The sequence below is a fragment of the Neodiprion lecontei genome, chromosome 7 (genome assembly GCF_021901455.1).
Source record: "Neodiprion lecontei isolate iyNeoLeco1 chromosome 7, iyNeoLeco1.1, whole genome shotgun sequence".
Taxonomy (NCBI): Eukaryota; Metazoa; Arthropoda; class Insecta; order Hymenoptera; family Diprionidae; genus Neodiprion; species Neodiprion lecontei.
Window position 1 is genome coordinate 26,174,155 of NC_060266.1, and position 25,460 is coordinate 26,199,614.

Here is a 25,460-nt window from a genome sequence, read left to right on the forward strand (position 1 = left end):
GCGGAACAGCACAGGTGAGAGTACTATATGTCGATGGATTTTACCAACCAACGACTGTGGTTATGATCGTCCTGACAAATAGCGATCAGTGACAGTGCGATGCCAAATATTACTGGTATACATCAGTGGGTGGGAAATATACGAGCCTTGACGAGAAGTTAGCTTCAATCGAAAGGGGATTTGGGGTATTGGGCTCCTCGAGAGATCTCGACGCTCGAATCTCTCGCAATACGTTCGCGGCAAAGTTCAGAGCTGTTGTGAACAATGGCGACGTTTCGACAGAAGTGACATCCTCGTTATCAAATGTGTTTTTACTTTGTAATATTAGCGATTTTTTTAGATGTTAGGTACGACTTGTCGAATCTAGTGTTAATTTACTAATAAAACGGTATGGCAGGTAACGTGAACGCGTTGTCCAGTGATATAAGTCGACGAAATCCGCAGGATGAATACGAACTGATACAGAGGATAGGCAGTGGTACCTACGGCGACGTTTATAAGGTTATTACCGGCTACATTTAGCTAAATTCGTCGATCCTTTCCCTCCCAAACTTCATACGACTTTATCTTTCAGGCAAAAAGACTTTCCATGAACGATCTCGCTGCTATCAAGGTTATCAAACTCGAGCCAGGTAGGTCAATCTGCCATTCAAGACAGACTCTTAATAGACTCTCAACTCCTCGTCACCTCCTCGTCACCCCATCTCTGCTATTCTCACCTATTGTATCATCCCTGGCTATTGTCAGATGAGACACTCGACGTTCACGACCATTATTCACCATTTCACTCAAACGTCACCGTCGTCACATTTGCTTACAACTTGTATTATGTTTATTCTCTAGGGGATGATTTTGCAATTATTCAACAAGAAATCTTAATGATGAAAGACTGCAAGCATCCCAATATCATCGCGTACTACGGAAGCTATCTTAGAAGGGATAAACTATGGATTTGCATGGAGTACTGCGGGGGTGGTTCTCTCCAAGACATATACCACAGTAAGTAATATTGGTGTTTTACGTTCCCACGTGAATGAACTTGATGTCTTACAATGGAAAATACCTGATATTTGATAAATATTTTTTGTCACGTATTTCTAGTTACTGGACCACTCTCGGAGATTCAGATAGCTTACATGTGCAGAGAGACGCTACTTGGGCTATCCTATCTCCACGAGAAAGGAAAGATGCACAGAGATATCAAAGGTGCGAATATACTGCTCACGGAGAACGGGGATGTAAAACTTGCAGATTTTGGCGTATCTGCTCAAATCACAGCTACGATAAACAAGAGAAAAAGTTTCATAGGAACACCTTACTGGATGGCGCCTGAGGTACCTTTTACATATATTACACTTGAACAGCTTCAATCAATTATCCACATACTTGTGTTTGTTTAAAATATATTATCGCCTCAACCAGGTTGCAGCTGTTGAGAGGAAGGGTGGTTATAATCAGCTCTGTGATATTTGGGCTTGTGGAATAACAGCTATCGAGCTGGCAGAGCTACAACCTCCTATGTTTGATCTGCACCCTATGAGAGCGCTTTTTCTCATGTCAAAATCTGGCTTCAAGCCCCCAACGTTGAAAGATAGGGATAAGTGGAGTCCGACGTTTCACAATTTCGTCAAAGTTGCTCTGACTAAAAATCCTAAGAAAAGACCGACGGCGGATAAATTATTGCAGGTAATATCAAAAAATGTTGCGCTTTTTGGTATAAGAGTGTACTCAAATTTCATGTTAAATTTTCTATGTATATTACAAATTTACAGCACGCCTTTTTCCAAGGTGATATGAGTAAAAGACTGGCTTTGGAATTGCTCCAAAAAGTATCGAATCCAAGTCACATGTTCACAGAACTTGAACCCGACGATGACGGTGCGGTACCAAACGTCCCCCAGCGTATAGCGTCACGGCACACTGCCAGATCCCGACCAAAAAGTCCCATTCCACAGTTAGATAGCGATGGTAAAATTGATACTACCATTTGAAAACTGTACGTTGATCGACAGAAATTTTTGCTCATAAAATACGATTTTTTGCAGATCGAATTAATTTAGGTGAGGATACGTTACAGAGAGAATCAGTAGCCCCTTCTGTAGATAGTAATCCCGCCTGGGATATCATAGACATCATGAACAACGTCAAGGTAACAGAATGTTTTTGCACTGTCTATAATTGACAAAAATGCGGTAGTAAACTAAATTTCCATATCTATGCGTGTTCTTTTGTTCTCTACAGACTGTACATAATTGTGACGTGCATCCGGATTGTGGAATAGGAACTGCGTTCGAAGATGTCCCAGAAAAGTGAGTTATTTTTCCTTCTTATGTAACCTATCATGCGGTGTCTAGGTACTTGTTATTCTACATTCAAACTACAGATTCGACAAAAGTTCGAAATCAAGTTTGATGTTACTCGTTCATTTCCACTAACTTGTGTTAATCTTTCAATTACTCACCATCTGAAATGTACATGATAATTGCAGTGATTTTTAGCAAATGCTGAGAGTGCTGAGATTTTAGCCGACAATTATTCATTTGCTGAGAATTTCTCAATTTTCTATGATACACAGATGTGTCTGAGCCATAAAATATCCTGGTGAACATATCCATTTCCTGCACAAATATACTCTCATCATTGACAGATCATTCAAATCATTGCATACAAGTACTTCATCTTTATCAAATGGTAATTTTCACTAACACTGCATAGATTATAGGTATATATATCCCACCTGCTCTAGTGAACGTTGAACGAGAGTAGATGCTCTGTGTATAAATAAAAACAATACTTTTGTTTGGTTCAATAATTGCAAATCGATAATTCGACCAACCATATTCGTAATTTTTAATACATCCACTTACTGTTTTTTCTATTGAATGTTCCAAAGATTGAAACTAGCACGCTTGCTTATGCTTTTTGTATCTTGATCGTAGTTTAAATTATTCAACATGTCAATAGAATATTTGAACCTAGAAAACTACGATACTCTACATCATCTTGCTGAGTATGAATGTGGCAAAAGAGTTTCCAAAATTATTCGTCAGGGCTAAGCTTTTCTTTTCTGTAACAGTAAGCATGGAGCTAGAGTCACAACCGATAGTAGACTGTCACGTCGAAGCAAAACAGGCACCGAGATTTTTCATATGAGCCTCAGGTAATTGGCAAGAAAGAGTTTCGCTTGGTGTGAAGGTGCCTATAAATTTGTCAAAAAAAAAAAAAAAAAAACACAAAACCTCTTTCAGGTGATAACGAAATATTTGATAACACAAACAAAAAAAAACCACAAGTATAGAGCTTCTGAATAAAAATGCTTTCTCTAAATCGGAGTTGGTTCTTATAACGATAATACCGAATACCTGAAAAATTTTAAAGTATGCGAAACACAACAATCAGTAAACATTGAAAAATCCAGCATGTGCACGGGCATGATCGATTAGTGGTTAGCATTTTTTTAAGAATCTTTATCAGAGTTCTCGTGCTAACATAATTTAAAAAATTCTAATCTCTGATATATTTTACATGTCAACTACACTTCTTATTGTGTAGTGTTGAGACATCTAAACTTTGTCTGATACTATATGTTATAACATACCCGTAGTATTGGTTTGATTTTATAGGATCATTCCATGTCATTTAACTTGAATGGATAACACCACTGGTAAATCTGCTACATACCGTATAAACCTGTCGAACTTACAGGGTAGGGATCGGCTCACTGTACTTAATCATGCAGCCACTCGTATTCCTGCGTAACCTAATTGATTAACTAATTTCATTACTAAAATTTTGTCGTTTCCAACGTAACGTTAATTTCTTTTTATCAGTTTGTAATTGTAATAATTTCTCCCAACAGGAGTCTATTGCAGTACATTGATGAGGAGTTGTTGCTAAGGTATTGGCAGGTAACCTTTTCCCTTGCATCTTGCACCTTGCACTCATGCTTCCTGTTTTTAATTTTTTTTTTAAATTTTCATCTTATCATATACACATTTTAACGCCTTGCGCGATCATTTGCTGTTTTTGTCATGTGTTACTGAAATCGTTCAAGTTGATAGACTGAGAAAAGTGCTGCATTTAGTAACTTATTGTTAGTGTTTCTTTTTAAGGTTGAAAATCCAATACGAATCACAGCATCAAAGTAATATAATACTATCAATTTAATAACTGAAACAAAAGCGCTTGCATTATTAAACAGTACCTACTTGACATCCATCGTTTGTAGAAAATCTCCTTTCGAAAGCTTCATTCGTCTGAGATACCTTGTAAGAGACTTACTTCGGTCATTAGAGTAATTATTCGGTACAAGTCTTGTTTTTCTTTCATAACAGCTTCCAATTTATTACAGCATGAGTCGTTGATCTTATTGCGAGAAAATAATGTAAATGCAATATGAGCTTGTTTCAAGGTACAGTATTTACTTGATGTACGTATCAGGATTGTTGCACGACAATTAGTTTATTTATCTTTTTTTTTTACCTCCAAGCTTTCGCGCTACCTATGCTGGTGGTGGACGTAAAATAAAACCGCTTAGAACCTGATTGAATTAGTGATTTTTCCCAATCCCCTACCGATACTCAAATAATAATAAATTTCATGTCTTTAAAATTTCATATACTTTATATCGGTTGTCTAGATTAAAGATTATTTACTGCCATTAGATCTTACACCAACTCTTGACAATTTTCAACAGAACGCGATGTGTGCTAGCCAATGTAGTTTTAAATCACACATACGAACATGAATTAGATGAAATACATAGGCAGCAGGAAATGAGACTTGAGTGCTTGACGATGAACGATGGTATACAGGAAAAGATTATAGTGGGCAAGAATACGAAAAGAAAAAGAAAATGAAAAAAAAAACAAAAAAATGAAACAACAGATAGTTTTTCTCTCGCGTGTGTGACCTCGTATTTCCTGTGTGCAGGGGGAATGCAATGTCGATGGTTGCTGGGCATTGCGATCAGCTATATTCCCTGCAGTAAGTAACTAAAATGCTATCATACAACAGTAGTTGACATCAAACGTTGCTATTCTTAGAATCGACATCGCTGTACATACATACCTTAGCGAAATCACTGAAGAAAAACTTGCACGTCCTAACGAATTCCTAAACACATTTTCTAACACTCTCATAAGAATACTACAAGTACTACTACGACCTTATTTAATAGCTCTTTCATATCTTCAAGGCAGTCATTATTTCACGGTGTACGTTATTCATACTTCATTCGGTTTTGTCTTTTCTTTCCACTAACTTGCTGATAATCTACAAGCTGTGTATTTAAATGCGATTAACGGTTGTGACTCGATCAGTTAACATCTCATGAGTGTTGAATTTGTTTTTTCAGAGCCACTCTGCCTCTTGGAGAATCGTCGGGTGACTGTGAGGTACATCGGGACTACTATAACAACGTGACTGGTGAGAATTAAAACACATCTTTCCACATTCTAACAAGTAGCCAAGTTACTGAATAATACAGTGAATCAGTTTAAAATATTTCAATAACTGTTAGATCTTTTGGGAGGAGGAATTATTCGAACTAAAGCAAGAAAAAATGAATCTTTTTTTTTTCTTATCTCGTAATTTGGTGTTTGTCGAATTATTGTATGTATATTTGTATTTGTTTGAAATTGTGTTGTGTCGTTGTTGTTTGGATTCTATTAGAACTAGAAGTGGGAGTATTATTAGTCACTTTTGATAATCGACAGAGGGTAAGCTTTTTCATAAATTTTTTTCACTGTTTAGATTGGCCAAGTGCAAGTTAGCCTTTACACAACGTATTTACACTTTTCTTACCTTCTCACAAGTTACCAGTTATTTGAAACTTGTATGAATTTTTATACTATGAAAAAGCTAAAACTAAAGGAATCAGTGTTAGAAAAGTTTAGAATGCTGTACGAGCAACCGTGCTGGAGGACGAGTAAGTTCTGGTACAGTATTGCTCTGACTCTTCGAGCTTAGCCAAGAGATTCAAGAATAGAAAAGTCAGAGCATCCTAATGATTTAAAACCACATAAAAAAAAGAGCATTTATCAACGAAAAGCTAATCTGACTTAACGCCGAACAAATTTTTTATAATTTAGCCAGAAAACTATCACAAGTTTCCTCATGCCTAAGGATTCCGGTGGTTAGATTGCGTTTCATATTATTGCCAGTCAAAAGGCCTCTCTCCTGTATCGTTTAACGTTAGGTAGTAGTGTACAGAGTAGGTTGGGTGCGTAGGGTCGCAAGCGAGTCCTAGACGTCACAGCTCTGTGGATGAGTTGTACAGCTTGGTGAGTGGCTCCCTTTCCTTGGCAGCTGTTAGCGGACAACGTCAGCGATCGCTCTCGGACAGTGCACCGAGAGATGACCTGCCAAGGTCCAATGGTAGGAGCACGCTTGATCAATTTCAGTCACGTCATAGCTTTGTGGATATATGAAAGAACGCCATTGCCATTTTGTTACCACAGCCTTATATCGCTTAACCGATGTTACCCTAACTTATTTTACATCAAAGTTGAACCAAAAATGTCTGCCTTACTTCACACTGTATGTATCGTTAAAGAAAAAGGATGATGTTCCAAAGTTAGTATCGAATGTCAATTGGATCTCGGATCGCTCGATTGTTCAATTCCAATTCTAGGGGATGGTAACGAAGCACCTGGAAATGGGGAGGGCGAGGGAGTGGGACCCGATCTCTTGACGGACACACCTCCCATACCTCCTCGGCGAAGGGATAGGAAGAGGCATACACCGCCACGGCCTGTGAGCAACGGGCTTCCTCCGACACCAAAAGTGCACATGGGAGCGTGTTTTTCGAAGGTATGTTACGCGGCCCATTTTTCTAACCTTTTTGCTTTGCACACAATATTTTTCGAGTGTTCTATGAGAATGATGAACTTTTTTGAACAGGTATTCAATGGCTGCCCATTGAGGATACATTGTACAGCAAGTTGGATTCACCCGGACACGAGGGATCAGCACTTACTCATAGCTGCCGAAGAAGGTATCTACAACTTGAATCTGAACGAATTACACGAAACTGCTATCGATCAGCTGTATCCAAGACGAACTATTTGGATGTATGTCATTAAGGACGTCCTCATGTCCTTATCTGGTTGGTATACTCGACTCGGACTGTCTCGTTCCACTTACAGTTGTAGCAAGTTTTTGATGGAAAGTGAGTTTCTGAAAAATTGAGCCTTCAATGCTTTGAAATTTCAGGCAAAACTCCTCAGCTGTACAGGCACGACCTTTTGGCAATGCAAAGCAAACAAACGCACAGGTTTTCGTTGCATATGAACAGAATACCCGAGAGATTAGTGCCAAGGAAATTCGCTCTGACCACCAAAGTTCCGGACACAAAGGGGTGTTCGAAATGTTGCGTAGGTCGCAATCCTTATAACGGGTAAATGTCAAATAAAATGATTTTTCTTTGAATATCAATATTTTTTTACACAACCGTATTTCGGTCTAGGTATAAATACCTCTGTGGAGCTATGCCTGCGGGAATATTTTTAATGCAGTGGTATGATCCGCTTAACAAATTTATGCTATTGAAACACTTTGATTGCACATTACCGTCACCTCTGAATGTATTCGAGATGGTTATTACTCCGGAGATGGAATATCCGATGGTATGTGTGTCGGTGAAGCAGGCGTATCAACAGAATAAATTAAAACTAGATTTGGTCAACATGAATTCCGGAGCAAGCTGGTTCCATAGCGACGAATTGGAAGACATGGATGGCTCAGGTAAGCCCTGCTTCGAGTTCGCGTATTATTTCACCAGCTAAATATCTTTACCGGTTGATTATATCTTTCATTTCGCAGCCACCGTTATTCCAAGGAGAGAGAACCTCCAAGTAATAAATGTAACGCAGCTCGAAAAAGACGCGATCTTAGTATGCTATGACAGTAAGTTTCTCCTTATCGCAGGGGAAGAAAACCAAACATTGACCATAATCGCTCACGACGTTGAGATTATCAAACATTTTATCAATTATTTCAGATTTAATTAAGGTAGTGACGCTCGTAGGGAATCCAAGAGTAAGCAAAAAGCAGATCTCGGAGCTCCAATTTCATTTTCAAATCGAATCTATCAGTAAGTATGAAGAATTACAAATGAAATGATGGATCAGAAATATCGATTTCGAAACATCGAATCAGTTGGAAATGAAAAATAAAAATTTCAAACCGTTTTAATACACTCTTGGTTTTTGAATTTCCAGTTTGTTTACCGGACAGCGTATTAGCATTCCATAAACACGGCATGCAAGGAAGGAGTTTTAAAAATGGCGATATAACTCAAGAAATCGTTGATCCAAGTAGAACGTACAGGTTACTTGGATCTGACAAGTAAGTAGGAAGCAATGTTAATCCATACATTATTTCATTATCTTGCAGTGTCGATGTTTCATCAGAAAGACTCTTCGCTTTATGAACTTGTACGTTTTTCTTCACGTTGTCTTTGTTGTTTTCATTCTGAGAGACGAGGAGCAATAACTAACTCGTGATATGTCTACTTTGAACAGGGTTGTGATGCTGGAGAGCCATTTGGTTCACACAGGAACCTTGACGGAGTCCGAAGGGGCAGATTTGTATATACTCGCGGGACACGAAGCCAGCTATTAGTCTAGCATCTAGCCAATTTATTTGAATTACAAGTAGCACGCCCATAGCGTATAAAAAATAAGTCGTTTCTGTCAGCCAAAACTCATTCAAATAATTTGATCCTAATGCACCGTGAACCATAGCGACTGTTGCTGAGATATAAAAATCTTTGAAATCTCATTCACACAAATGTCTTTGATAATCTTTTTCTTTGAGAGTTGCAATTCAGTGAAGTAATGCGTTTGAATTTCCCCTGTTAACTTGAATTCAATCTCGAGAAGGCACAAATTAGCAGGTATTGTTTTGTGCTTTTCTAACTTAGTCAACGTAACAAATTACCTATAATCGTTTGCATAAAATGTACTAGTCTAAGGTATGTATACAGTGTACATAATATTGTTTATAGTATGTATATCGCAAAACCAATCATGTATACAATCGAAAAAAAAAGTTTTACTGCATCTGAAGCTTGCAATTGAATCTTTACGGCAAGATCGAGCATCCCTTTGGTTTATTGAAAATAAACACACGTTGGTTGTAAAATCTCTTCACAGTCCCTATGGTATACTGTTTGATGGCTAGAATAGTAGCATAGTTATTATTATTATTCATAATCGTCATCGTAGTCATCATCATCATCATCATCATCATCATCATCATCATAATCATCATTGTTATTATTATTTAACCAAGTGAAACACTCCTTAAAATAAACGTGAATGTTTTGTTTACTCGTCGACAACGACGTGCATACATTTTTCTTGAGTGTTCTGCGATGAATATATCATTATTACATACAGTAACAAATGGAGATTATCGCATGTTCGTGGAGAAAAAAAAAAAAAGAAAGAAAGAATAAGCTAATAACCTGTAGATCAAAGTAATGTGATGTGATCGGCTTCAAGAGCGGGATAATAACTATTAAATCCTTATTGAAGTTGTGTATTTTCTTGTTGCTAAGTGCGTAAATATCTAATAAGACAATCAAAGAGTACCGGATGAAAAAATTGGACGACAAAGAAAATGCATACACTATATATACATATACATATATATATATATATATGTATGTATGTATGTATACTATATATAGATATATATTATATATGTATGCATACGCATACATAGCCACACACATGTCCACACATCCACACCCAGATCGATTAGTAAGTTCAATAAGAAGAGACAAATCTTTGTCGTTAAATGTTCTTTCGTCTAGTCTTGTACTCTTAGGTTGTTGCTAACCAAAGTTTTTATTATAAAATGTAATACGAAATTTTTTGCCGACGTAATTCAATCCCTTTAAAAGAATGGAGCTAAACTAGTTCATAGAACTTTTACAGAAGTTTTCGGATTGACAATTTTGCGATGTAAATACAATGCAAGAAAAATGAAGAAAGTATTATACTATATTAAAAATATTTCATTCATTTATTACGTACGTAAGGATTGACTGCTTACACTTTCATGCTAAATTATAAATAAAATATTAACGCATAACGGCCGTGCATGCGAAAATGATGTAGGATACAATAATCTTGAACATGACACGCCTTTCATTGGCACTTCCATCTTAACAATTGATTGGAAATTTGAAGAAAAAGGAAAAAAAAAAGAAACAATTCCTACATCGTTTGAGCCATAAAGTTTCGTGTAATATATAGATTAAAAATTACAATGCACGTTTGCTTTCGAAGTATCCAGCATGCCAATGTAAGTTGCTAAAATGTATTTATAATTACCAAGTTTGGTAGTGCGGATAGTTTTTCTTGAGGTAAGACGCTGTCTCTTGATTAGTAATTGAATATAAATATTTTACAATCTAGCCAACTCGTTGTCGGTTAAGAATGCAAAATAAATATATCGCGTTATTATCCCTTTTATTGCATTCAATTTGCATTTAGAATAAAATCGATTATTCATACATCTTTGTCTCTGATTAATATCTCACGGTAACGGGTGATAAACTTTTAATGTTTGGAAAGAATATAACGCGATTGTTTGTTTTGAGCGAAAGACGTTACAAATAAGAATCATGACAACGAGAAAGAAATAGCAGCTGTAATAATTATGTAATATAGTAACTCAAGTAACTTACCTCGTGTCGTAAACACCAAATTGAGAAAAAAAAATACTCAATCAAACTTTGCATTAATCAAAGTATTAGTGTAAAATTGTGTCTGTCATGCATGTTTAAAGTTGGGCAAATATTGTATCGTTTTTGCTGCTAAACTTTTTTTGATTTAAGAAAAAAAAAAATTAACGAAAATGTCGACAAAAAAAACTATGTCTTCCCATGGCAGTAAAAATTTGAAGTCAGGAAAGGAGAAGAAAAACCAAGACGTAGAATTCGGGTTTGAAATTCATTTATTTATATCGTTATTATGGTTGTAATTAATTATTACTATTAATATTATTATTATTATCATCATCATCACTATTATTATTCTGTTATAACAACTCTCGGCTATTCGAGGTACGTATTTTGTCAAAGAGAAATTTCAACGTAGTACGATATTAAAATCTTAAGTCAACCAATACTGTAATTACTTGTTTGGATGCGAAAAAGGAAATAGTACTACAATATATTTAAAATTTGGAATAACAAAGAATAGTCGGAAGAGATAAGCGTTGAAATTTTTGAAGTGACTGGTAACCATCCAAAATTCGTAGTAGATCCTACCACACGTCGTATTAGTTAAACATTTGGTTCATTAACATTGTGAAAATTTTCAGACTCGTCGTAATAGTGATATTACTTGTGGAAGAGAAGAAGAGGAAGGAGAGAAAAATCAGATCCAACGCTGTTCTATTTATCTATTCCATTCCACGTTGCTCTGTTACATATTTTTCAAGTATAGTGTTCGTAGTGGTCATAAAGTTACAATTCCTCATTTATCACAACGACAATAAACATTCGAATTAACACAATATATATATAACTCGCATGTCGAGTGTTTGACTTAAAAGTTGAAATTAAGGGCAAAGTTGTTGAGGTCAGACTCGATGCGAGTGGAAGGAAAACTGTAGGAGAGAGAGAGACCAGCTGTTGTTGAAAAGGTGATATTTTATTAAAAGAAGCAAAGAAGAGAAGCAAAGTTATTAGTCGAGGAGGAGAAATAAGAAAAGGGAGAGACGATATTTTATCAACTTTTAAGTGATGCTCTTAGCATGCGCCTCCAACATATCCATATTTTGCTCATTAATACCATAAATGTAATTAAAATATTCTCTTATACGGACACGTTTATTCACAAAATACTAACATTATCAACGATACTGTTAACAGTTGCGATACACGTAGCAATTTATAAATTAGATCTTTGTAGACTATTTATAGGTCATAGATAGGACAATTAGTGCAGCGATTGAAACGTACCTGTCCGAATCGACCAGATAGCTGGTTTTGCTTCTGCACAATAATTTTCCACTGATTTAACACGTTTTCTTTTTCATCAATTTTCATCTTCAGCTTATAACAATTCGAACTTTCAGTATATTTTGTTGACGTGTAAATACTATTTAAACAAAAAGAAAGGATTGGAATTACTGTCCATTTTCTCATAACAACGCTGTCTGAATTATCACAAATTATGAAGATCCAAAAAGTAGGTAATATTTTGAGAGGCAAAACCTTTAGCATATAGAAAAAGAATTCTATATATATTTAATAAACACGTCGTCTTAATAATTACAGAAAAAAAAACATTGAAAATTATACAGTCGTTGAACACAAAGAGTAATATACACATAAAAAGAAATATAAAGTTCCAACGGTAAATGAGAGAAATTGATTTTTCTTTCCCTGTAACAAATATTTCAAACGCTATGAAGGAAACTCAGAGTGATATAATAGCCAGTCGTTCGTCAAGGCTTTAGATGTAGATACAGATACTGTAGAAAGATGAAAAAAGTACAGATAAAATACATATGTATGAAATTATAGATTATACAGAGAAATGGGAGAAGGGAGTAATGTGGTGGTAGATAGCTGGGTAGTAAAGAACATCCGACAAAAGATCCGTGATCAATAACGTTCAATAACGGAGAGGGTAAATCTACACAGATGGAGAAATTACAACGCAAGACCTCCGGCGACACTCACTCGAATCATTTTTAGAAATAATAATATTAGAAGATGACTAGTTGGAAACCGGGTTGAGTTGGGTATCTTTAGATGAATGATCGAATAAATAAATGAATGAGTTCGCCATGCATAACGCCCCGAATAAGTTATAAATTATAAATATATAAATAGGTGAATGTAATAGCAATTAACTTATTCTTAACGTTCGTGAAATTCTGAATTATTATGAGAACAGTACAGTTAAAATTTCTTGACTTGTACTTCTGTAAATTTTAGAAATAAACATTTAAGCGAAAATAAAAATCAATAAAAACGCAATTGTACATATCACGTGTATAACATATCGTAATTTTTGCACGTATCATGTCGTTTTAAGTTGTTACAATCAAAGCAATTTTTATTAACTGTTTGCTTCACTTTTTTTTTTTTTTTTATTGAACTTTGCAATATTTTCATCATTGATAGGGCATATATTATATATTACTGTATATAAACGAGTAAATATCGTACAACCGCATGCACCATATAATTACATCCGTCAAATATTTGACCGGAAGTATCAATCAATCATCCCTCAGTGATTGAGTAAAATTATAAACAGATATATACAGGTGTTGAAGTGTACAAAGCAATCTTGGCTTCGGGATCGGAATGACAACTATTATTAAACTAGAGTGTTTATTACGGTGTAGAAACAACAGGGAAAAGAAAACATCTCTGGTAATATTTCTCGAATTGCGGGTTGCCTTGATAAACGGCAAGCCGTACGGTAGATACGTTTATTATATTTATATGTACACCTATAAGCATCCAACGCGCTAATCGGTCCCTAGTCGAAAATAGTTACCAGCTATTCCGGGGGGGGGGGGGGGGGGGGGTTCACCCGCGCTTTAAACTAAAACGTCACGCACTTGAAACGTTACATACATACATACAATAGCGTAACGTTGGGTAACGGCCGCACGTGCGTAATCGTCTATATCCATCATTGCATTATACATATATCGTTCACAATGTGTTACTCAAATACCTAAAAATATGTATACGCATGCTTACGAACGTCGTTATACCTTAAAAACTGTTGATCCGCCTGTAACGAAACACATCCTAAAACCTAGCTAGACGTTGCAGCTGTTCACTGAAAAAAAATTGATCAAAATCGGTTCAGTAGTTGCGGAGTTATAACCGAACATACGGACAGACGGACGGAAAGACGTTGAGCTTCAAAACGAGAAGATCGCGTCGTTCGAAATTCAAATCCTGGGGAGCGAGCTTTTCTCCTCTCGCGCCTTTCGACTGTTTGCGTCGCGTACGTAACGACGAACAACGGAATCGGAGCTCTAGAGATACGTCGTTGGCCGTTGGCTCGCCGAGCCAACAAGGGAATAGTCGTGGTTTTGGAAATATTTATCAGTCTTACGAGAAGCGTCGAAGGCGCGTATCACGACGAAGCAGACAGAGTCGGAATCAAGCTCGCAGTCTTTTTTGCTTTCTGCGGGCGACCGCGAGCGTCGAGACCATCTCGGCTGTACCAAAAATAGCCGAGAGCCGAACGGCTGTTCGGATCTGTCCTCTTCCGAGTACCGGAGTACCAGAGCTCTTCTAGCTTCGATAGAAATTTCGGCTCGCTGCTATTTTAGCTCGGTGCAATAACAGTTTTCGGTACAATACTCACCTTCGATAATCACATGCATTATTGATACGAACGAATATTACATATTATATTATATATATATACTCCTGTGTATACATATACATATATATTTATATATATATATATTATTATATATATATATATATTATTTTACGAATACCCGCGACGCGATAAACTCGACGATATTCTTCTTCAAATTTTCACATTGCAACAATTGTGTGATTACTTTTTTTTATTGTTTTCGCTCTTACAAAAACGCGAGTGAATTGTATGTACTCCAAGGTGTAAATTATATTATTCTACCCCGTGAAAAAAGTTTTGTGCTGTTTATCAGGTGATTCTATAATTATTCAATATATCGCGTTATTTATTTCTTTCCTGCGTTGCCGCCGCCGCCGCCGCTTTACTGCTGCTGCTGGTGCTCTTGCAGCAGAGAGGAGTAATAATATACAAAGGTGTTACGAAACAGCTGCGGCGATAAACGCATTAAACTCGCATTATCATATTTTTTAAACAATTTTCCGCTCTTCAGCTACAAGTGCATTACTTTCGTCATTGAATCAGAATGTCACGTGACTTCGACCCGTGATCACTGCAGTTTTGCATCAAACTTTCCCTCAATTTCACTTATCATTTAATCCCAATTAAATTCCTGCAGTCGATGTACGTGCGACGAAATTACATCCGTTGACACACGTTTTGAAATTATTTATTTATTTATTTAATTTTTTTCACAGTTTGTTTTATCCAAACTAAGAATTTTTCGGAACAATTCTACATCCCAACAATCGTGCGAATCCTCGGAGACGAAAATCTCGTTCCCTGTCCTCTCGAGCCTGTAAACGAAGGAGCACTTTAATTTTCAAGCACCCCCGTCAGTGTTTACGAAAGGGGAATTGTCGCACCTGCGCTGATCTCCGGGCAATCTGCCGCTACCTGTAACCCGAGGACCCTCGTCGAGACGAGACAGAGCGAGTGCGTCAGTCGTCGTCGCGACGGAGTTTGGTGCCGGCGTTCAGCGTCCGCAAGCCGCGCATCGACCACGCGACGAACATGCTCGAACGTCGTCTCGCCGTTCACTGATATACCCCCGCCGAGTTCATTATACGCCGCAGGGAAGATTGTCGAATAAACCGAAAATTATCACGATTCGAGGAAGAACTCTGCCGCTGCTGCTGCTTGGAGGATGGCGGACAGCGAGGGTGGCTCCGAGCAGGATGACGTCTCCTTCCTCCGGACGGTGAGTAATAAGTTATTCTTCTCTGTCTCGGTACACGCTCTCAGATTTTCCACACCCTGTGACATTTTACCCATTTCTCTCTTACGATCCATCGCTACCCTGTACATCCAGCTCTAATCGGATACGATTGTCCAGCTCCGCTTCATTCACCCTTTCGATTCGTACGATTAATGCGACGATGCTTGTACGCTACCCACCTCCCCGCGTGTTTCTCAATGTTTACGATATTCTCCCTACTCTGAGGGGCGTGTGTATACCTATACATACATACATACATATATATATATATATATGTACATATATATACATATATATATATCCTAGACGTACACACGCATGTGATGTAGCGGTCATTTTCTGTACGCAAACTTAATTTAAAGTAGTTGCGGTTCACCGATCGGGCCATAGATCGTTTATTGCTAGTATACTTATGTACGATTGGAATAGTGGATTTTACAGTCGTCACACTTGTGGGTAGCGACAGTTTGAGGGGTGGATGATCTGGTGCTTTGGCCCATATCCAAGCCTAAGGCTGTAGTAAAATATCTTAAAATATTTTAGTTACGGCAGGATTTTTTGCGTTACGGAAATTTTCGTTATTCAATAATATAAATATTTTAACGACGTGTATTATTTCACAGGATAATATGAAATTTAATTACTCCAGATGTACTATTGCGTGTCCGTTGCGCTAATCTTTTAATTACGTTAGCAGAATTTTAGTGCCTTTAAAATATATACATATCTTTGTACGAAGATAATTAATGCGAGTTTGTCCAGACATGTAACAAATACTGGCAAAAAAAAAAAAAAAATAAGAAATTACATAGATTTGTCAACCGAAGGTGAGAAAAACGAAATCATCTACAACCGAATGACTTTCTTTTAACTGCCATGCAGTTGCGACGATTACGTTCCGTCCTCGCTAAATCGACGTATCTCTTTTTCTCACATTCGTTCATCGAGCACCACCGTTTTCCCGCGATACGCGCCACTTTAGTCACTGGCATCTTCGACTTTCTGTACAACATCTTTAAGTAAAACAGAATGAAGGGGTTCGTCGATTTCGCAACTTTTTTAAGGGTGCGCTTATTCCTTCTGCCCTTTTCGCACGAGGACTTGACGAAGGTGGGTGCAGTTAACCTTCGGTTATCCGCAACGTCGCCACATTGACGAAAGGTTCGGCTATCATGTGACGGGTAATCCGATCGCTTTATTTTTCCACCCTGTTTACGGTGACGATGACTACGCCCGTATTTTCTACATGGAAAAAATAATCTCCTTTGAGTATAATCCGGAAAATCGGAGACGCGTGTATTACAATACACGTATAGTATCTCTGTGAATCGCGCTCACCCGTCACCGGAAAAATGCCTTTTTTTGTATCGGAATTTTCTGGACCGTTTGTCGTCCATGTCTTTTCAGTGGTAGTAGGTACGTCATGTCACGTTTCGACAGCGCCACGCTCTACTACCCAACTACTCTCCACTTGACAATTTAGCTCGTCCAGGTTATTGAACACGAATTGAAAATAAACTTTGTTCGGCGTTTGACGTTTAATGTAGCTTATTTTGTTTAGCTATGCGAATGTTTTCTTCTGATATTCATCTTTTCTCGTCTTACCGTGTGCTTGAAGTCATTTCAACCAGTCAACTCATACTAGGCAGCATTAATTGCTTTAGTTTTCAAGAGAAAACAATGGCACGTGGGTTAGAATATGTCTGAGAAAAAGAATAAATAAATAAAATAGGTTGGAAACGTTGGAAATTGCTATACGTCCGGCGGGATAACAATCCGTTTTACACACAATACTGCACAGGTCAGCTTTAAAAGGCGAGAGTGCCGGCTGAAAGTAAATTGGTTCGCTTTATCTTTAAATTCGCAGGCACTCGTAATTAGGAGAGTAATCGTTATCAAATAAGAGGACAGCTACGTATACGGTGTCTCTACAGACAACGGTAATAAATCTACGATGTAACGATACGAATCGCATCAGATGTCTCGGCACCGCAGATTATGGTTAATAGTGTAGGTAGTCGGCATGCCTGCCTTCTGGTTTCGCTAATTTTTTATGCATATCATTTGTAACGCGGGCCATTTAGAGCGAAATAACTGTTGCCGCATTCTCTGCCGCATGAAAAGGATATCTATATATATGTATATGTACACACCCCCGTAGTCGTATGCCACCGATGCTCGGGGGGGTGATGTATTTTAATTTTTGCAAAGCTTCGGGTCTCTGATCCGCGAGTAGCCGTTGGATTTCGATGTAGGTGGTGATCATGTACCTGAAAAGAGTGAAAATTGTACACTTTTGCGTGCACGGGCGTAGCATGTGAACCGAATCAAAAGCCACAGCGGATTGATAGGGAAAGAAGATAAATATACCTGCACACTTTTAATCATATATATATATATATATATATGTGTGTGTGTGTGTATATGTATAGTGAACGCTAGTCTGACCTTTGACTTTTCGTACCAGAATTGTCGGTGAATTATGTCGCTACGATAATCGAATAAATTCAAGTCCTAGGGATTCCAAGGATTTCAAGCTAGCGCCACATTATATTCTTGCTCTTGTCGCGAACCAAACCGCGTGACAGGCACCCGCGGCTATCGTGTGTATAATGTACAATAGGTACCATGGCTAGGCTTGTTCTCGTAATTAGACTGTCTAAAGTTATACCGCTTTTTTACTTTAAACACTAGTATCGACTTACGTGCCAATTAGAATCTCCAATGTTAATCGGTAATCATAAAATTCGTCCGAATCGATTGCGAAGTGCCGAAACTTTGTACAGAATAAAAAATGCCAAGTGTTTGAAAAAATGTAGTAATAAATTTAATGCGGTCTCGCGTTATTACGAACACGTTGATGATTCACGCGCGGCTAAAGATGACCCGATCATCGGTGATGAATTACCTTATAACGAACCGAGAAATTTTTTTCCCGATTTCGTTTCTACCGGATGTACAATCACGTTGATTCGGAGGCAAGTTGCTGCCGATTTGAAGGCCATGGTAGGTAATTTATTGATTAAAAAATCTGCAAGATTGACGGTAAATTAAGTTAAAAACTTGAAAGTGCGACGAAGACGCAAAATTAATATTTGTACATCGTAGAAAAATATTGTACGTGACACGTGACTATCTGTTAAATTTTTCCATGTTATTGTTTTTTTTAAATCCACTTAAATAGTCCGCGAATGCACGATAAAAACATATAAATTTACAACGAGTATGATAAAATAGTGCCACTTGTTTCCACCTGCATTTTCTACACGCGTGAATTTAACGAAGATCGATGATCTGAATTGTGGAAAACACGGAGCGCTGTTAAAGGGATAGAAATTCACTCGTAGCCTTGACCCGCGTATAAGCTTAAGGTCTTAGTTTCGATCCGAGGGTTGGTTTCCCCACCAGAGCGAACGTCGTTTCAGTTTCCCAGACCGTTAGGTTAGCATTCGTTGCGGTAAAGCATGAAACATATTTTCACAATTATTAGAGCATAATATGCAGATATATGTACGGCACACTTGCAAGCCTAACGATAAGCCCATGCGGGTCGAGGTCTCAAGCTGGTAGAGGGGGCATGTCGTTGCCATCTGTCAAGGAAATGAATCGCGTGTACACGGAGAGTGGACCTCGTGTTATGCAACTCTTCGGTGATTAAAACTTAATTCGCGCAGTTCAGTCTGCGAACACGTTTATATAGCAGGGTTATTACGGTTTTACATGAATTAGCATTAAACGATTTATATATAAATTCGTATTATCCGCGCAAACTGCGCTTCCGGTTATACGAACAGATATCTTACCGGCGAGCAAAGATCTATTGTATCGATAAATACAAATGATTCCGTGAGATGTAATATCTTTTAGTCATTTTCTGTATCCTCGTGCATGGTAATAATGGAAAAACGACGAATGTCGTACAGACGGTAATAATTAAAGACCGACCGAAGTCTCCGTTTCGGTTTCGGTCTCGGCCGAAAGCAGCGTTCGTGTCGATTATGCCGAGTACTGTCGGTTATGTTCGAAATTAATTTTGTAGTTACATCGCATTCCAAAAATGAAGTGATTTTCTAATAAATTGAAGTCTTTTATTAAATATAATCGAATAATGTGTTACAAAGCTAGGAAAAACACTACATTTCGGGGTATAATGAAATTTTGACCAAATATTAACCTATCGACATATAATTTTCGGTTTCGGTTACGGTTTTGGTCGAAACTAGAAGAGGAGCCGAGTATTTGGTTACGGTTTCGGTTTTCACTGAAAATCGTGTTTCGGTAGGACACTGGTAATAATCAGGGCCCGGATAAACACGTATTAAAAATTACAAAATATATGCATAAAATGTAGTCTTAAAAAACTAAAATATGGAAAATAGAAACCGCATCACTTCATGCAGAAAATCAGATAAGGAATAAAAATGATTTACATAAAAAATGAGTACTTACATATTAACCCCTGACAGGAAAACATCCAAACCGTATACCTTTCGTGGCAACGAGTGTAAAAAATACCCAGGGGAAATTAATTTCAAATATCTCAGCCTCTGATTAAGCTAGTGAAATTTTTTTTTTATAAATTAAAGTTCAGTCCAATATTTTTTATTTTTTTTTTGGGAGGGGGATGGGGGAAGGAATTTTACCCTCATTGCCTGTCAGGGGTTAATCCGAGGCTCGGTAACAAGGCAGTTCCGGGGCAGCAAGTGGCAGCCGTAGTCACTGATCATTCGTTCGGTGCGGCGACGTTAGTAGTAAACGGCGCTCTGGTCCGCCTGTGCCAGTAGTAGTGATCAGCGATGCGTCCGGCGTCAGTTGTTGCGAGTAAGTGACAGCCATGCGCGGCCGAGGCCAGTGGTGAAAGCCATGAGCGCGGACAGTCTAGCCTGACACGGGAATCAGCTACTGCTGTCTGGCAGCGAAGATGTCGGGCGTGACACAGACCTTTGCCACTGAATCTAAGTGTCGCCGTCATTGAGAGAATCTCTACATGCGCGAGAGGCAAAATGTCGTTCAATCTTCGAATATTGTATTCCAAAAATTTCCCACTCGAAGTATTAAGAGAAATGACGTTTTTTGTAAACTAATAATATTGATGAACTCATGGATTTTAAGACCGATTTAATACATACTGTAGGTTTTTCTCACCTTGTTGGACAATTGTCTTCTTCCTCTTCTGTGATCTTCAATCTGAATCGACACTATGATCTCTGTTTCTGTTACTTCTTCATGTATTATTTTCAAGATTCTAATTAATTTCATCACGCTATTCATCTGCGTTTCCATGAGTTCTCGCAAATTCTCAATTTTCTCTCTCCTCTTAACCGATTAACCTTCTAATATTCACCTTCGATTTCATCGTACGCCAAAAAACTCAGCACAATGTCGATCCTTATCGCAAGGCAATGTACCGAAATGTAATCAAATCAAATGGTACGAATTTGTTCTGCTTATAATTTCTTGATCAATTGAAGCGATACGATCTATCAATACACAGAGATACGTTTGTAGATTCAAATCATACTCTGCGGTAGCTGAGAAATATTGAAAACTTAACTATAAACATATAGCATACCTAGAATCAAAATAAACCTGCTCAGATTTCCAAAGCTGATCTATTTTTCCCTTTTTTTTTCTCACCGTGGTCTGATGTAGGTATTACATGTGATTGAATTCGACGAGCGGTGACGGTTCTCAGATACGTATACCGATTTCACTTCCATTCAAAATTGTTATTTAAATTTTCAGGAGGACATGGTGTGCCTGTCCTGCACAGCCACCGGTGAAAGGGTCTGCTTGGCGGCGGAAGGTTTTGGAAACCGACATTGTTTCCTCGAAAACATAGCCGACAAGAATATTCCACCAGACTTATCGCAATGCGTCTTTGTAATAGAACAGGCGCTGTCCGTACGAGCGCTGCAGGAATTGGTCACCGCAGCAGGTTCCGAAACGGTATTATATTTTTTCTCCTTTATCCACTGTTAATAAAAAATTGTGTTACATGCTATGAGACAACATGAAAAAAGAGTTCATTTCACAAATTTTATTAAATGAAAATTTAAAAAAAAGATCCGCACTTGCGATTGAAAACTTAAGTCAGTGTGTTTGAAATAGGAGTGGGCCATAAATAAAAATAAATCTATGCCGTTCAGACAGTGAAAAGTGAACAAATTAAAACAGAGTGTTTTGCTCCTCTATGTTACTAAACAGGTTGATGTATTCAGAATAAAAGTGTGGCATTCGATTTTTATGACATTTCTTCATTACTTCGCGTAGCAGCTTTTGTACGTATTACTTCTGAAACCTCTTCTTTCTTGGATTCATTTTCTGCCCTACCACGTTACACCTACGATCATTTCTGAATACATCACGTCGTCTCTTTCTTCTTCATTTTTTATCTCGTCCAGTCAATCGCATGCACCTCGAGTATATCCTCGCGAAAGTTAACGCAGGCTATCATCCTGCCATATCCTATCACACGGTCGTGTCCGTCCATTCAAATTTTCAGATAGAAACTTGAGCGGCTGTTTCTTATAGCACGATACAAAGTAGTAAAAGCAAGTCCAATGAATCTAAGTCGATATGTATTTTTTTTCATTTGCAGCAGCAAGAGTCTTTAGTAAGTATTTTGTTCTAAATTTATCATCTCAGAACTTGCACTATTACATTTCGTTCGTTAGAGACTACCGATGTTTATTATTTTGCTGCACAATGTTATTTTTTGCTTTTTCAAACTTAACAAACATCTTCATACACAAGTTGCCTTTGTGGTCGATGCTCCGTAGCGACTTCATTGCTGATAATAATATCATTAATAAATAACATTGAACATAATAATATGAAGTATATAATTGCAGTTCAAGTAATCCCATTATAGTTACTTTGTTATTATACACACTTTCACTTTTTCTCCATCAATGCTGTATCGTGATTATGGTGACCATCCAACATAAACGTAGTACTCTGGATGATTGTGACGTAACGTTATTTTGTAACGAAACTAACCTTAATTTAATATATGTAACACTTGAATGCGTATTATGGCCTTCTCTTATCAGTAGACTAATGGATTGAAGTATTGTTGTATTTGAAAAAGACATGTATATCATCACATTAGTGGATTCAACAATGCTTGATACTCGTTTGAAAAAAAAATTGATGTAGTTATATTTTGTGTTGTTTCGTAATTATTTAAAATAAATAATAAATCATCATTAATAGCAAACACTTAATTACATTTTAGAGAATATGAGGCTTCAAATGTAATTTTCTACCTTGCCTCTATCAATATACTAAATATATTTGTCCCGAATATTTTTTTACAAATGTGACCGTTGAAAGTGCTTTCTCTGATTCTTCACGTAATTATTCCAGAAAGAAAAAATGGCTGATCATTGCTAGATTTGTCAGCATCAGGTCATGATTTGAATTTCGCCAATGTAAAAATACACGCTAGTTGTAAAAGTTTGAAGTACTGCTAATCGGGGTTTATCATCTAATATACTAATTTTTACGGAGCAAACTTAGACTGATATATAAATTTTTAGGGGAAGGGTACAGGATCTGGTCACAGAACTTTGCTCTACGGCAATGCAATTCTGCTCAGGCATCAAAACAGTGACATGGTAAGCAGCAAATCCGATCAATTATAATCCCGGTAAGAAAAGTATCACGATATAATCCCTTTAGCTACTAATTGAAATGAGAATATTTTCAGTATCTGGCGTGCTTGTCCACCAGTTCGTCTCACGACAAACTTGCATTTGATGTCGGTTTGCAAGAACATTCTCAAGGTACTGATAAAACTTGGTATAATCTTCGACAGCTGTGATCACGCTCATTTCTATCTCGAAACTCATTTCAGGAGAGGCTTGTTGGTGGACGGTTCATCCGGCTTCCAAGCAAAGATCAGAGGGTGAGAAGGTCCGAGTAGGTGACGATCTCATTTTAGTATCAGTCGCTACCGAGCGATACTTGGTAGGTTTCCATTTTCTGTACTCCCTGAAATCAGTCATTGAACGTTGTCACGTGTCCGCACTACTCACGTCCTGATATCGTTCGTTTTACTCCTGAAAATCAGCACACGACGAAGGAGAACGACTTGTCTGTGGTTAATGCCTCATTTCACGTTACACACTGGTCAGTGCAACCATACGGCACTGGCATAAGCCGAATGAAATATGTCGGCTATGTCTTCGGCGGCGATGTATTGAGATTCTTCCACGGAGGTGACGAATGTCTTACTATACCATCCACATGGAGCACCGCACCTGGCCAAAAGTGAGTCATGCAATGTTTCCAAGAAATGGACAATTTCAGTAGACTTCCTTGAATCGTGTCGAACTCATCATTGTTGAAATTCTTCCAGCATGGTTATCTACGAAGGAGGAAGCGTAATGAGCCAAGCGCGATCTTTGTGGAGATTGGAGTTGGCCAGAACAAAATGGGCTGGTGGTTTTATTAATTGGTCACATCCCATGCGTATCAGGCATCTTACCACAGGCCGTTATTTGGGTGTTAATGAGAATAACGAATTATATTTGGTGGGCCGGTGAGTGATCGTTATAATGTATTATAACTGTAATTGAATTTATTTAAACATAAGTTGTCTAAAGCTGTGTTAGTGTTTCGAGAATAAGCAAGAATTTTTCAATTGTTGAAACGAAGGAACGAGGCTACAATAGAGACCTCGACATTCTGGCTCCAATCAGAGAAAACAGATACGAAAACTATTCTCGAGGATAAGGATTTGGAAATAATCGGAACACCGATCATCAAATACGGTGACTCCACAGTGATTATGCAGCACGCTACCAAGGGTCTCTGGGTCTCGTATAAGGTAAGAAGAAAAGCTAGTAAATTTATTCGCGTCAAAATTATTTGTGCCAGTGGAATAGTGTATAATATCCTTTCGTATACTTATCGTGCTCGTAGTCCTACGAAACCAAGAAAAAAGGCGTGGGTAAAGTCGAAGAAAAGCAGGCGGTACTGCACGAGGAAGGAAAAATGGACGACGGACTTGACTTCTCTCGGTCTCAAGAAGAGGAGTCAAGGACAGCTCGGGTTATCAGGAAATGCAGCAGTCTGTTCACGCAGTTTATTACGTGAGTCCTAGTTTTAAAGGATTCAATTTTTCCGACGGATTTAATTTTTCGACGTGTTTAATTACCAAAGATATAATTTGTTGCGTTTTAGTGGCTTAGAAACTCTTCAAATGGATAGAAGAGCCTCAATGTTCTTTCAGAATGTGAATTTGAACGAAATGGTCATGTGCTTGGAAGATCTGATCAACTACTTTGCTCAGCCGGAAGAAGATATGGGTACGACTTGAATAGCAACTATATTTGAGTTTCTAAAGCCATCTAATTATAATCGACAACACTACAAACATCATTTTCTTCATCGCAGAACACGAAGAAAAACAAAATAGACTACGGGCCTTGAGAAATCGTCAAGATTTATTCCAGGAGGAAGGAATTTTGAATCTAATCCTCGAGGCTATAGACAAAATCAATGTAATAACTTCGCAAGGTTTCCTGGTCGCACTTTCCGGTGACGAGAGTGGCCAGTCTTGGGATCAAATTTCTGGTTACCTCTATCAACTGCTTGCTGCTATCATTAAGGGAAATCACACGAACTGCGCCCAGTTTGCGAACAGCAATCGTCTTAACTGGCTGTTCAGTCGTCTGGGATCGCAGGCGTCTGGCGAAGGAACAGGAATGCTGGATGTGCTTCATTGTGTCCTTATAGATTCCCCCGAGGCTTTAAACATGATGAGAGTATGTCATTTTGTCCAATAAAATGATCGATGAAGTAAATCGACAATTACTCTGGAAAAAATTTGAAAACTATTTTCATAT

The 25,460-nt window shown here is 37.8% G+C and overlaps 2 protein-coding genes and 1 long non-coding RNA gene across 14 annotated transcripts in view; 2 read left to right on the top strand and 1 right to left on the bottom strand.

Moving 5' to 3' along the window:
• Positions 1-236: 236 nt before the first annotated feature.
• LOC107223080 (mitogen-activated protein kinase kinase kinase kinase 5) lies at positions 237-10,919 on the top strand. Of its 11 annotated transcripts, XM_015662653.2 has the most exons (21): positions 237-501; positions 575-632; positions 844-999; positions 1,102-1,334; positions 1,423-1,686; positions 1,773-1,968; positions 2,046-2,149; positions 2,242-2,309; positions 3,077-3,160; positions 3,860-3,898; positions 4,933-4,986; positions 5,357-5,427; positions 6,232-6,378; positions 6,635-6,813; positions 6,904-7,108; positions 7,216-7,399; positions 7,469-7,746; positions 7,825-7,908; positions 8,003-8,095; positions 8,223-8,349; positions 8,526-10,919. In XM_015662653.2, exons 1-21 carry the CDS (start codon positions 391-393, stop codon positions 8,623-8,625), a joined length of 2,835 nt encoding a protein of 944 aa, XP_015518139.1. In that variant the 5' UTR covers positions 237-390; the 3' UTR covers positions 8,626-10,919. The 11 variants fall into 11 exon arrangements, with proteins under 11 accessions (XP_015518139.1, XP_046600918.1, XP_046600917.1 ...); XM_046744962.1 differs by lacking the exon at positions 4,933-4,986; XM_046744961.1 differs by lacking the exon at positions 3,860-3,898.
• Positions 10,920-15,042: 4,123 nt separating this feature from the next.
• Positions 15,043-20,596, bottom strand: LOC124295597. 2 transcript variants are annotated; one of them, XR_006905490.1, is made up of 4 exons: positions 20,053-20,596; positions 17,757-17,873; positions 15,251-15,641; positions 15,043-15,181 (listed from the first exon to the last, which is right to left on the bottom strand). It is a non-coding gene; the product is annotated as an uncharacterized LOC124295597 (long non-coding RNA). The 2 variants fall into 2 exon arrangements; XR_006905489.1 differs by lacking the exon at positions 20,053-20,596 and adding an exon at positions 18,512-18,629.
• LOC107223078 (ryanodine receptor) overlaps positions 15,447-25,460 on the top strand; it is a 34,424-nt gene continuing 24,410 nt past the window's right edge. Inside the window, exons 1-12 of the mRNA XM_046746074.1 lie at positions 15,447-15,585; positions 21,349-21,552; positions 22,205-22,219; positions 23,148-23,225; positions 23,318-23,393; positions 23,465-23,577; positions 23,681-23,880; positions 23,969-24,151; positions 24,268-24,439; positions 24,535-24,704; positions 24,796-24,920; positions 25,009-25,379. Of these exons, the coding sequence (XP_046602030.1) occupies positions 15,532-15,585; positions 21,349-21,552; positions 22,205-22,219; positions 23,148-23,225; positions 23,318-23,393; positions 23,465-23,577; positions 23,681-23,880; positions 23,969-24,151; positions 24,268-24,439; positions 24,535-24,704; positions 24,796-24,920; positions 25,009-25,379 (1,761 nt within the window). The 5' untranslated portion in view covers positions 15,447-15,531. The remainder of the gene's footprint in view (positions 15,586-21,348; positions 21,553-22,204; positions 22,220-23,147; positions 23,226-23,317; positions 23,394-23,464; positions 23,578-23,680; positions 23,881-23,968; positions 24,152-24,267; positions 24,440-24,534; positions 24,705-24,795; positions 24,921-25,008; positions 25,380-25,460) is intronic.

What these genes read in the sequence shown, in the direction of transcription:
- LOC107223080 (XM_015662653.2), top strand. Translation starts at nt 391, where the DNA reads ATGGCAGGTAACGTGAACGCGTTGTCCAGTGATATAAGTCGACGAAAT. An exon ending in ACATCATGAACAACGTCAAG is followed by an intron (nt 2,150 to 2,241) that starts GTAACAGAATGT and finishes TGTTCTCTACAG; the next exon opens with ACTGTACATAATTGTGACGT. An exon ending in GATCTTAGTATGCTATGACA is followed by an intron (nt 7,909 to 8,002) that starts GTAAGTTTCTCC and finishes CAATTATTTCAG; the next exon opens with ATTTAATTAAGGTAGTGACG.